Here is a 13,981-nt window from a genome sequence, read left to right as displayed (position 1 = left end):
GTTCGTATACTACTGGACTTGACTCTCACAGATGTGACCAATAAGACAATCTCCTAGATAAAGACTGACAATGCCACCAGCATGCCATTAGATGTCAACTGCTTTTCTTGGTCAACTAGCATTCCGAACCGGGTACCCTAACGTGGTTCACTTTAATCCCCCCTCCCCTGGTAGGGAGAGGGAGGGGATTCTGTCTCCTCCCCTTCCCTGCCACCTCCTTTTTCTCCTGGTGGGGCCAGTCCCCATTGACATTTCTGGGGTTGCCTTCCCTATCATCCCCATATTTCTATTTGCCCCCCCCTTCCTCAGCCTTCACCCCTACTCTAACTGAATATGCATTTTATTTATTCATTTTTTTTTTAATATTATTATTTTTTTTTTAAGGTCCTTGCCACTGAAATCTTAGGAAATTAGGTGGCAGGGCCTGCCAGAGTACTTACTTCTAATGCGATCCCTCTACGCCTGACCTGCCTCCTCGGGGCTAAGTGTGGGCAATGGGGGGGTCCCACTATGGGCCCAACGGCTAAAAGGTCAGAGGAACAACACAACATAAACATGTACCCTTACACTTTTTAAAATCTCTGGCCTTCACAGTCTTCTGTGTTTCACAAACAGAGTACACAACATGGAGATGGGGGAAACCCCTAGGGCCATTACACAATGAATACTTTACACTTACCACCCACACGTGTGCACAGAAAGCTTCGACCTGTTAACACTGCATGAGAAAGGAGCACGAGTTCAGAAACTGTCCAAAAAAAGAGCAACAACCCTACATGCGCGAACTGCAAACACAAAAATGTGTCCGTGTTATATTAAAGCTAAAGCAATATACAAAAACAGAACCAATTATAGAGACATGCTAAAAATATATATAACTGCACAGAGGTTAAGATTTTCCAGCAAAATGTGCAGAGGACTAAAGCAGTTGCTGACCAGCTGAGATTGAAGGCCAATGAGGAGAGGGTGATATCCTTCTAATTCAGGAGCCATCCACTCATGGTAAAAAGATAAGAGGATACCCTTTAGCCTAAAAACTCATCCAAAAGGATGGTGTCACCCCATGGTCAGCAATAATAGTGCAAAACCCTAACATAACGGTGACAAAAGTCTGACAGCTCTGTACGTCGTGGGCAGTCTGTGCCCACGTGATCTCGCCAATTGGAGACTTCTTTGTGGTCTCCTTGTAATGCCGACCGGGACAGGATATCACTCCAGCTACGAACTACATGCAGCACCTCCTAGAAATATTACCAGACCAAAAAATAATCACTGGATCAGACATCAACTGCGGATCAGCAACATGGCACAGCACCACAGAGGATAGAAGAGGGACCCACAACAGGGAGTTCCTGGAAGACTTCCTCTCTGGATCACGGCTGACTGTCCTAAACAAACTGAACCAGCTCCTGACATTTTGCAACCCATAGTGGGAGGCGACGATTGATATCTCCTTTGCCACAACCAATTTGGCCTTACATGTCACAGACTGGGGGGTGGAGAACTCTTGGACCACATCAGACCACCGAGTAATCACCTTCCGGATCAAAAGAAACCTTGCCAGAATTTCAGCAACTAGGCAGCAGCTCAATAGGTTCGTCATCAACAAAGCTGATTGGAACCTCTTTGCAGAAACGCTCACTGAAGCAATCCACTCTAGATATCAATAAATCCAAGCAGAGCCTGAGCCGGATGCCTGGCAACAAGACTACAGATCTCATAACAAATGTCACCCAAATTGCAATAAAAAGAAAAAATCCTATGCCCGGAGCAGTCCCATGGTGGTCCCTGGAGGTACAGGAACTGAAGAAGGAGGTAGCAAGAAGTAGAAAGGACTTCCAGCGAGCTTGCAGAACGTAGCCAGCGCACAAGATGGAGGCACTAAAACAACTATACAGGGCGGCAAGAAACCAGTATACAGACAAGATTCAGAGAAGTAAAAGAAATGCATGGGAACAACTAGTGAAAACAATGGGAAACAATGACCCCTGGGGAGTAGTGTACAAGGTCACGACAAACAAACTCCCTAGAGATGAGGTACTCATAACAACTAGAACTCCCCAAGGCCAGCTAACCACTACATGGAATCGAGAAACAACATCCTGGATACTATCTACAGGGAGCAAGTGGTGCTGAGAACTGAACAACAGCGAGAACTCTGCCACCAGAATGATAACTATGATTCAGAAGCACAGAAACCCCCCTTCACCTTGGAAGAGCTGCAGCAGGCGGCAGCAAGGATTAGAAACAAAAAGTGCCCTGGCACAGACCAGATGGAACCTGAGATCGTCAAGCAAGTGGTTGAATTGGCACACAATCTACTTCTGCAACTATATAACTGCTGTCTGAAAGTGGGATACTTCCCAAAACAGTGGAGGACAGCTAGTCTAAAATTAATCCTCAAAAATCCCGGCAAGAACCCTGAGCAACCAGAATCATAAAGGCCAATAGCACTCCTAACCATGGCAAGTAAACTCTATGAAAGACTCCTACACAAGTGACTACAGTAACACTATACAGCAGCGGACTTAAATGCACCAAACCAATATGGCTTCAAGCCTGGATCCTCCACAACAGACGCCGTGAGGAATCTCCTCATTGCAGTGGAAGAATGCCAAAGCAAATACTTCCTGGCCATTTCGGTGGACTTTGCCAGGGCGTTAGACTCCCTCTGGTGGCCGAGTGTCCTTGGCAGACTCCAACAGGTGCAAACTCTAACAAACCTCTTTAATGCCATCAGCTCCTACCTTTCACAGCAAAAGATAGAAGTTATAACCCCCTTACCAAAGATTAGTCAGAGAAGTACACAAAGGATGCCCGCAAGGGTCAGTTTTGGGCCCAGTGTTGTGGAATTTCATCTTCGATGAGTTCCTGCATATCGACCTGGGAGATGCCAAGTCACAGGCATGCGCCGACGACCTCATACTGACAGTGGCAGCTAACTTCAGAGCTCAACTGGAAATAGCAGCAAACAGAGCCCTCATCAATCTGCACGAATGTACAGAAGCGAATCTGGTAATATCGCCCACCAAAACAACATTATACTCCTCAGGGGAACCCTTGATCCAAGGAGGCCCTGCAGATAAAAATAAATGGAGCCACAATCAGGTTCGTGACCCAAATGAGATACCTTGGCATAATTCTCAACACAAAGCTCATGTTCAAGCCACACCTCATACAACTCAAATAAAATTAGAAAATGTGCTGCCATGGTAGACTGAGAACTAAACAAAAGAACACTAGCTCTTTATTACAAAGCCACTTTTATCCCCATAATCACATATGCAGCTGCCACATTCTACCACGAAATGATGACTGTAACCAACAAAAGGATCCTTAACTCAATACAATGGTCAATATTATTGAAAACACGTGCTTGTAATACAGTCAGCACAGAGGCACTCCAGGTTCTGGAGTGCCTCTGTGCTGGACCTGGAAATCATTAGATGTGGCCTGACATACTACATAACGAAAGGGATTACCATTACCTTCTTGGAGCATACAACAGAACCGGCAAATGGAGAAAAACAAGAGAAAGCACAATTGCAGGCACACCTGAAACAAACGAGGCAGACCGGATGATCCATCATTGCACAAGGGCGAGGTAATGAGGAAATTCATCTCCCTTGTAGAAAAAAACCTACCTGAAGTTGCCTGCATGGCTCCACCCAGGCCTCTACACAACCTTCATTCTGACCTGACTGGCTACAGAACCTTTAATGACGAACTCACCACGCTGGGTATACTCCATGATCCAAATTGTCCTTGTGGAGAAAGAGAAAGCTGGGAGCATCTGATGTACCAGTACCCCATATATGAGGACCTGAGGGGAATTTTCATAACGAGACTAAGATTCATATTCCAGCAGCAAGAACATCACCTATTGGATTCAAGGGACGAATACCAAATCCTGTCCAGATTTGCCTGGGACCTCTTCACAAGAAGAACTCAAAATGGGATTAGGAACTGACAAGAAGATCCACTGAAGAGAATGTCATAAGCAAAACCACACAAGGATGAGACATCCCAAGAGATAGAGCATGACTCTTTTTTTTTTTTTTTTTTTTTTTTGTTAGTTGTTGGTGCATCGGCTTCTGTGGCCATAATGCACCTCCCAAAGTTTTTGCATTTTACTCTGATCCAAGCCCGAGGCAGGATTCGAACCCACGACCTTTGGGTTGCCAGGCAGGCACTTTACCCACCTGGCTTGCCCGGTAGGTGTATGACTCTCACTCTCAACTACAATGAACAATCCTTCTGAGCACTCAATGAACGAGATGAGACCCTGCTCCTATGTGGGACCCAAACACATGAGGCACGGACGACCAGTCAACTCTACAACCCAGGATGGATATTACTGAACTGATAAATGGCACCATCCTCTGAGCCGACACCTGAGCACCGAGAACTAATGTGACGAGTTGTGAAACAACTAATATAACAACTGACTGAAGACAAATTGAGATAACCTGACCCAGCCAAACAACGATGGTGGTCACAGCATCCTGAGACAAATAAGGAACCAATCTCCCCAAAGAAAACACCCGAAGCAAGAATAAGAAAATACAAGGGCGGGGCTAGCCCCATAAATGATCCAACTAGAAATGACGAAACAAAGTGCAGCTTAGCTGCCAAATGCCATATGGTGACTTGAAGAAGGCATCCTAGCTCCCTTCATCTTTGAATTACATTTCCCTGGGGGGAGGGAAGGGATGGTTTTTGTTTTTTTTCCTATCTCCTCCCCTCCACACCACCCCCACTTTTCTGCTCTGGTGGGGAATGGGCATGCCCCACTGAAACCTAGGGTTGCCTTCTCTATAGGCTCCATACTTCGGCCTTTCTCCACCCCCCAGTCTTCAGTCTACCTCCCCTCTCCATCTATATGCTAGCGAAAGCCCCACACACCTAAATTTAAACAAGTTCAAATCACCTTTCCCCCATATTTAGGCCCTTTCAAATTCAAGCAACACCACCCTCAAACGCAATTGATTAGTCAAAAAAGAAATTATTTTTTATTTTTTTTTTTTTTTTGGTCCTAGATGCTGAAATCTCAGGAAATTACATGGCAGGACCTGTCAGAGTAACCAAGTTTACTGCATTCCTGGTCTGCCTCCACGGGGCGAAAGAGTGGCAACATTTGGCCTCAGCAGGGGTCCAGCAGCTAAACAACATCACATAAATACAAATCCCACACACTTTTAAATCTCTGGCAATTCCCAGCGAACTGGTACACTCACAATGAAAGCAATGCAGAGATGGAGGAACCCCTGGTGTCACTAGACATTAATACACTCTCTCTCTCTCTCAGGGTACCCAATTTTTTTTGGCTAGTGCAGCATAAACCTCAGGCTTCCTTACACTATACGGCTAATAATAATAATATGATAACTGACACTTTTTGCAAATGACCCTGGACCTTATGAATGGTTGCTGTACAATAATCCACCACTACAATAAGTTTAAAATAGAAAATCAAAAACATAGGAATAAGCAATATAAAAACATTTCCCTTTTGCACATTTCATCAAAATCACTGTTTAAATTACATGTGGCCTTACAAGTTAAAAAAAAATATAAAGCTTCTTAAATTTAAAAAAAAAAGGGGAGGAAAAGAAAAATGAAGTTTTTGGAATTTTTTCTTTCTCCTAATATCATTATGCAAAATGCATACCAATATGCATACATGCCTGCAGAATTTCAATTTTCTAAATCAAAGCAGAATTCCTCAGAATTTAACTGAACAACCACAGAAACATTTTGTTTTAATTTAATGCATAACTTAAAATGTCACAAAACTATCTTTTACCTTGATGCAGCACCTGAACATGTAATAAGTGGAGAAAGTGGTGGCACAGAGTACTGAAGGGCCTGGAATGGATTATTTCCACTTACTGACATCTGCAATAGAACTTCCATCATAATCTGCTGTATCAGATCTTTATGATAACCTTTAACATAGAGACAAAAAAATATATATATACTGTGGAACAGAATTTCAAATTAGCTGAAATACTTAATAATATCTCTCATACAGAGCTATGAAATGCACCTCCTCAATGGTGAAATTAATGGTACAATATAGGATTAGGGATAAGATATTATAATATATAAAAGTTGGCAGAGTTGTCGAAAACAACAGTTATTATTGGTCACTGCTCTGAATATATCAATATCAGAAGTGGGGACCCACAGAGTTGGCTTTTGTTTCTGTCCATAATATAAAGTGAATGATAGAATTAAATAGTAAAAGTAGTAAAAAGAGTAGCAGTAAATGAAAAAAAAAAAAAAAAAAAAAGCAGTAAATGATAGTATTAAAAATCTGATATAAAGGTGGGAAAACTGAACAAATACCCAAAAAGTATACATAACTTCAGAAAGATTTAGTTGAACTATAATTCAACAACACTAAATGAAACTGGTGTATATAGTGTATAGTTCTGATTGTCAAACATCACCGGGGGGCTCCTACAACTCAGTGTTTGTATACTCATGTCTCAGTACAAACTCTTTACAGAGTTTGTACTGAGACATGAGTACAAACTTCTCAGTTTAAATTTCTCAGTACAAACTCTGTAAAGAGTTTGTACTGAGAAAGAACTCTGTAAAGAGTTTGTTTTTGTTGTTTGATTTTTAGGAGCATTAGCAACTAAGGCCATATTGCTCCGGGAAATGCGGTGGTCATTCCCTGACCTTTCCACATCCTCAGTATTTGGTGGTGATGGGCTCGAACCCCGGTCTAATCAAGAAGCGTGTGCTACGCATTGCTACTCCTTCCCACCTGGCTACGGAGGCACCCTGAAGAGTTTGTACTAAGAAAGAACTCTGTAAAGAGTTTGTACTGCAACTCTGTCTGCATAGTATAGTGTTTGGTTGCATTGGTGTGGTGGGGACAAACCCTGAACAACATCTGAACTTGCCAGAGAGGGTCAGGGTACAAAACTCTGGAAAGTGAAAAAGGAAGCAGGGGAGGAACACACGAAGATAAGGTAGATGACAGAAAGGCTTTCCACCTAGAAACAAGAAGTTGAAGGGCTAGAGTGGCACTCCTGTTGGAGCCTATCTTCCACAGGGAGGAGGACTGTCGAGAAAGATTTGTTGTGGCAAAGTTCGCCAGACAAATACACTGGATTGGGAGGTGGAGAAGGGAAAGATAGTAGGGAGAATAAAGTCATACGGCCAGGGTACTCTATGTGGGAAGGGGATAGCAATGTTATTGACATGCTGTGCTTCTCTGATAGTAATCCCACATTGCTCAGGCCAGCTGAAGCTGGCCTCAGCATATCCAACGCCATGCCTCATATCAGGAGGAATGATGTCAGCAAGTGAAAGGCAGTTCCCTAAGAGGGTTCTCCACTGGAACAAATTAGGGAGACTGTCAAAACACACACACTACATGCACTCGGCCCAACTGCCCACCAGTCATACTTATACATACACAAATCCCATACATTTTTTTTAATGTATTTAAGGGCAGAAGGAAAAACAGCACATAAGTCTCTCACACATTTGTCATCTTGTATATGTGATTGTAGATACACAGGACAGGACACAGGTGCCACCTAAATATGACAACTACAAAACATCACATTTTACGTTTTCCTTTTTTCACACATTTATAAAACTTAACCTGCAAGATTTTTTTTTTTTTTTTTTTTAATATACATATTCAGGGTACAACACAACATTTATAGGACATTCTCATTCATTCCCCATTTTCACACACTTATCCCACTCAATACAATAACCTCAATAGGACAGCACATACAATTTTTTTTTTTTTTTTTTGTAGGTTAAGTGGACTTATTTCCCACCCAGCACAACCTACACATATAGTAAGTTCCAGACTTACGCAACTTCAAACTTAAGGAAATTTTTTTTTGCTCATTTTTTTTTTTTTTTTTTAAGATTTTAAAATTTAAAACAGTAAAAATAGAAATAAGCAATCAATAATGACTAACATGGCAAACACAAATTGAACAAGTGAAATATGCAGTAACAATAATAAAACAGGCCTACGTGCTCTGGATTCATAATGCGAAAATTTATTTTTATTTTGTTACACAGAGCATTAAAAACTACGATAAATGAATTAGCTTTCGGCTGGGTGGCAGCCTTCATCAGATTAAAATACTTTGAATGGCAGTTGGAATAGAGATGCACTGCCAGGATGGTGCGTGAGGCACGTGGTTAATTGTTTGTTGATGTTTGTGGCTGTGACGTATGGTGGTGACGTGGCCAGCGTTTGTCTATGGACAGAATTACTGCTTCTGTGATGGGGTTAAGTTGACAACCACTGTTCCTGTTCAACGAGGTATCCGAGCATTTTATACTTAACGATTCCAACCAGGTGCGCCTTAGGTAACGGTGGGACTTGTCCACAACCACGACATCGCGGTGTGGGTCGATGTCGTGGTGGGTTGTCCAGACATGCTCGGCAATAGCTGAGTGTTCTACATCCGCCAAACGGATCGCCCTTTTATGTTCTGAGAGGCGTTTCTCGAGTCGACGTCCAGTCTCTCCAAAGTAGCAGCTCGTGCAGTCACGGAAAGAGATGCGATAGACCAAACCACTCTGTAGAAGGGTGGGGACAGGTGTTTTTATGTTGGAAAGGAGAGAATGCAGTTTCTTGCCTGGGAGTTGGATGCACTTTATCCCATGCGATCTTAGGATTCTACCGATCTGCTGTGACAGGTTGGGGTAGTATGGGATGAATGCCCTCGTGGATGACTCGTCACTGTTGGCGTTGCTGTTGGTCGTCACGTTGTTGCGTGCTTGTAGATCACACCTGTTAAGGATGTCGATGGGGTAGCCACACCTGTTAAGGACGTCGATGGGGTAGCCACACCTCATAAGGTCTACTTTGACTCTGGTGATCTCTTTGCGCCTTTCATCTGCAGAGCTGGAGTGTGTCCAGGCGCGAGTTAGCAAGGTTAGGGCGGTTGAGAGGAGGTGGCCCCGTGCGTGTGCTGACTGGAAGTTGGTAAATTGGCCAGCACACATAGGCTTAAGATAAACTGTCGTCTTCAAGCATGTGTCTTCGTGCCGGACAAGTGTATCTAGGTATGGTATAGAGTTGTTCGACTCCAGCTCAATCGTGAATTTTATGAAGGGCGACAGTGAGTTGAGGTGGGTTAGGAGTCGCTGACCTGAGTCTCTAGGGATCACTACGAACACATCGTCTACATAGCGACACCAAAAGGCGATGTGATCCGGTGCGTGTGTAAACGCACGTCCCTCTAACTCCTCCATCACGATGTTTGCTGTGACGGAGCTGACAGGGGAACCCAAGTATTTTAATCTGATGAAGGCTGCCACCCAGCCGAAAGCTAATTCATTTATCGTAGTTTTTAATGCTCTGTGTAACAAAATAAAAATAAATTTTCGCATGCAGTAACAAGTTTATAAAGCTTAAAAAATAGGAATGAAGAGAAGATTCTGAAAATTTATTTATGTTTTTATATATGACTGAAGATTTCAGTGAAGGGGACACACATTTCACCATAATAACATAAAAACCCACAGAATTCCAGCCATCGGTATTGGACTTTTCTGTTAGATTGCACTAACAGAAAAGCCCAATAAACCAAAAACTGCAAATTGTTCTATGGTAGTGACCTCCAAAAATGTGCTTTAATAAAATGTGAACTTTGTGTGAAATAATAGTAGTGTTTCTGCCTTAACCCTGTGAAGTTCTTTACAGAAAGCTTCATTTTGACCATTATCAAGGCGCCAACCAACAGAATAAGTGATAGCAGCACTAGTAAATCTACCAAGAAAAGGAAAGCGATCGATTTGGATCAGAAAATTAAAATAATGAGGATGTATGAAAATAGTCAAACATTCACAAGTATCGCACGGCATTCAGATTTGTCAGTGTCAACAGTGAACACAATAATAAAAAGCAAAGAAGGAATACGGGAGGGGATGGGCACTAATGAAGACAACTATAATAACCAAGGCAACGAAATACATATCAGTTTTTACAGTACAATAAAAACATGCGTTTTTCCTTTCTTTTATGTTTTCTTTTCTTATATGCCACTCCAGCTACTTCACCACTGTCCCCAGATAAAGTTTTTAATTGTACTAATTAAAAATATATAACAATTTATATATATAACTAATTAATTGAAAAATATATGACTATTTTTCTTCATTCTTTTGAGGATATGTGGTTTTTGTAATTTTGGCATATGAGGAATATTGTAGCAATATTTTATTAGTCATTCCGGAATTACGTAAAATTCAATTTACGTAACAAGTCCTGCAATGTATCTCTTATGTATGTCGGAAACTTACCGTATTGACATTAGCATTAGCAAGGGCACATGATTCAAGAAAGCAAGCTTTTATAGCATCAGCCAAAATAAAAAAAAATAAAAAACTTATTTCACCCATCCCCTCGCTCCAAATGTTTGTCAAGTTCTGCCTTGAATCTATTTAAGCTATCAACTTCTACGACAGATGGAAGTTTGTTCCAGCAATCAACCACCCGCTGGCTAAAGGCAAACTTCCACACATCTATCCTACAACCATCTTTCCTCAGTTTGAATTTATGCCCTCTCAGGCGATTATTCTGAGCAAGAGGAAGAATCCCATTAGCATTGAGCATGCTCAAACCATTCAAGGCTTTATACACCTCAATCAGATCACCTCGCAGGTGCCTAGTCTCCAGACACTGTAATTTGCAAAACTTAAGCCTTTCTTCGTAAGAGCAACCCTTTGTTCTGTTCACCAATCTTGTTGCCCTTCTCTGTACTCATTCCAACAGCTCTACATCCTTCTTGAAATGAGGCCTCCAGACTTGTATACAGTACTCAAGGTGTGGCCTGACCATTGGCCTTATACAAGGGGATAATCACCTCCTTATCCCTGCTAGAAAAATTCCTGTATATCATTGACAAGACACCATGACCTACTCTTGCAGACCATCTGCACTGTTCAGAAAACTTCATATCCACCTGCAACATTACCCCCAGGTCCTTTTCATTCTCTACCACTGTCAGTGTAGTACCACAGAGTTGATATGTTACTCTGGGATTACTGTTTCCCATATGTAGTACTTTACATTTGTCAATGTTAAACTTCATTTGCCACCCCATCTGCTCAACTTTTCTAGATCCCGTTGCAGAAGTGTACTGTCATTAGTGTCATTAAAGCCTGATGCACAAGCTCGCACACTTGTGCATCAGGCAACACAGCAGTAATCGCGAAGGTAAAATGCACTGCTCACACAGGAGGTGGTTACTGTCAGTGACTCTATTGTCAGGGAAACTGGAAATATATTGTGCAAGAAGGATAGGTGAAATAGGACCACTGTATGTCTGCCATGAGCAAAAGGAGATGATGTTGTAGAGCAGATATATTTTAATGGCACAAAACATATTATTGTACACATTGGCACTAATGATATAAGAGTAGGAGATCAGAAAACTTACTTAACAAGTACAGGGAAATATTGGGGAAAAGTTAGGACCGAATGTGAAAGTGTCTGCAATTCTGCCTAGACATGACAGGAGGGAGTATATGTTGAGAGCCTTGTCAATCAATTCAGCCCAGGAGAGAATGAGCATGGCTCATGGGGTAGAATTTTTCATTTTTCATAGCATGGTCTGTGCTTGTTAATAGGAACGACTGTTTTTACGGGGATGGGATGCAAGAATATTTGCCAATGTTATCAAGGCAGTGATGGGTTGGATGGAAAATGGCTAGCTTGGGGGAGAGTGGGATACACATACTAATTAAATTAACCAGAGCTGCAAGAAAAGGTGAAGATGATTCTTGCACTGTTTCTATTGTAAAATGCAGCAGCCTAGAAAGCAAGGTTTCAGGAATTTCAAGCCCTGCTGTAGGTCATCATGGAACAAGTGAACATGAGTTGTGTAAGAGTAACTAAGAGTAAGTAAATGTGCATGTATACTTGCCTGTACACTAATGCCAGGAGCATTGTAAATAAACTTCATGAATTTGAAGTACTAATTAAGTCATCAAATGAAGACATTGTAGGGATAGCTCAGACATAAGTGATGCTGAATTTGAATGTGGGGAGTATACTATATACTGGAAGGACAGAAGAGGTGGGGGGGGTTATGCTCTTAATTAAGAAGTATATTAAATCTAAGGCAGTGCATCCAGTCGACATACGTAACCAGTGCAATGTTGAGTCACTTTGGTGTGATATAAGCACAGGGAAAACAAAATTGAGAATATGAGTGTGAATAGGCCTAGTGACTAAGATGAGTACAGTAATACCCCGAAGTTACGCGATAGGTGGGTCAGACGAAAATCGCGTAAGTCGAATTCGCGTAAGTCGGGGTACAACTTTGCATATAAATACATATAAATTTTGCTTAATTGGGACCAAGGACTAACAAAAACACTAGTTTAGAAGAAAAATATTAATAAAATTGCAGTTCTTTATACATATTAATACAAAATATGTATTAAAAAACAAATGACTTACGTTAAAAAGTTATTTCGATGTCGATGGCTTCTAAAATCTAACAAATTCGTCTGACGACACAGCGCGTTCTTTTTTTCATGCAGAATTTCTTCGTAGCAAGCTAATAATTTTTTTATTCCTTGCTTTGTAGCTATAATGCGTTCTTCGTTGGAGTCTATGTTTTCTAAAATTTTTAAGCCCTTTACAATTGAGCCCTTTTCAATTTTCAACCTGTCAAGTTTGCAATTGTCATGTGCTTTTCGCCGTTGCTTCGTTTAGGCCTGTAGCACGTGCAATATCACATGGTCTTTCATTTCGCTCAAAGTGTTTCACAATTTTATATTTTTTCTCTATCGACAGAGGCGGACTGGCCATAAGCCTTACCGGGGGAAACCCCGGTGGGCCAGTGTGATTTTGGCCATAAACCATAGTATGAGGCCACTATAAATTTTCCCGGGTAAGAATTTTTGACCCAGTCCGCCTCTGTTTATCGATAATTGCTTTTCTTTTTCTCTCTGAATCTGCAGTGTCTTCACCAGGACGCTTCCTTTTCACACCTTTTAATTAAGTATTTTACTCATTTTTAGGGAACAAAACGAGGAGGCACGCTTGATACGCATAAACAAAGCTGCACGCATGTAGCAACTGAATAAACAACACCATAAAGGCAGAGATACACTATTAACACCTCACATTTCTAGGGGTTACTACCATAAAACAATAAAAATCCAGTTGCTTTTCTGCTAGTGAAATCTGTTATAAACTGGTAGTAAACTCGATCTAATTGCATTTGCGATTATACCGATAGCTGGAATTGTGTTGGTTTTTACGTTATTATGGTGAAATGTGTTTCCCCTTCACTGATATAAAAAACATAAAAGCAGCAAAGTTGAATTTCGTTCATCTTTCGCTCTCATTCTCCGCCGTCGCACCGTATATCGATAACATATGAAAAACGACCTTGAAGATAGTGGGCGGCAGCGTTGCCAAACGAAAAAATCAAGAACCACGTAACTCCGAGTTCGTGTAAGTCGGGGTATTACTGTATATCAAACAGCCATACAGAGAAATAGAGTGGGCCAGTAAATCAGAATGTCTAATAATGGGGAATTTTAACTTTCCAGTGTTGACTGGAATTTTGTGGCTTGGTCACTCACACACTAGCAAGACTTTTGTAGATTTCTTGGATGACTGATTTCTACAGCAGCATGTTAGAGAGGAAACAAGGGGAAAAAATACTCCTGATCTGGTTATCATCAGTGATTCTACATTCATTAAGAATCTGCAGGTAAAAGAGCCACTGGGTGGCAGCAATCACAGTGTACTTAACAAGTAGAGGGCAATGTTGAAAAAAGTCGAGAGTTAGGATTAAATTTGACCATATCTGCAATTGTGCCCAAGCCATGATAGGAGGGGTATATGATGAGAGCCTTTTCAATCAATTGGCCCTGGAGAGACTGTGAAAAACTCATGAGGTAGAATTTTTCTCAGTATGGTCTGTGCCTGTTAAAAGGGGAGATTTTCTACAGGGATTGGGTT

At 41.5% G+C, this 13,981-nt stretch overlaps 1 protein-coding gene across 1 annotated transcript in view; it reads right to left on the bottom strand.

Annotated features, from left to right (window-relative positions):
• Positions 1 to 13,981, bottom strand: part of Ube4B (Ubiquitination factor E4B) — a 538,247-nt gene that overhangs the window by 392,867 nt on the left and 131,399 nt on the right. The window contains exon 6 of the mRNA XM_090389644.1: positions 5,807 to 5,948. Coding sequence (XP_090245770.1) covers positions 5,807 to 5,948 — 142 coding nt within the window. The remainder of the gene's footprint in view (positions 1 to 5,806; positions 5,949 to 13,981) is intronic.

This window comes from Mastigoproctus giganteus, chromosome 2, assembly GCF_048544385.1.
Source record: "Mastigoproctus giganteus isolate SK-2022 chromosome 2, ASM4854438v1, whole genome shotgun sequence".
NCBI lineage: Eukaryota > Metazoa > Arthropoda > Arachnida > Uropygi > Thelyphonidae > Mastigoproctus > Mastigoproctus giganteus.
This window is presented reverse-complemented; position numbering and strand designations above follow the sequence as displayed.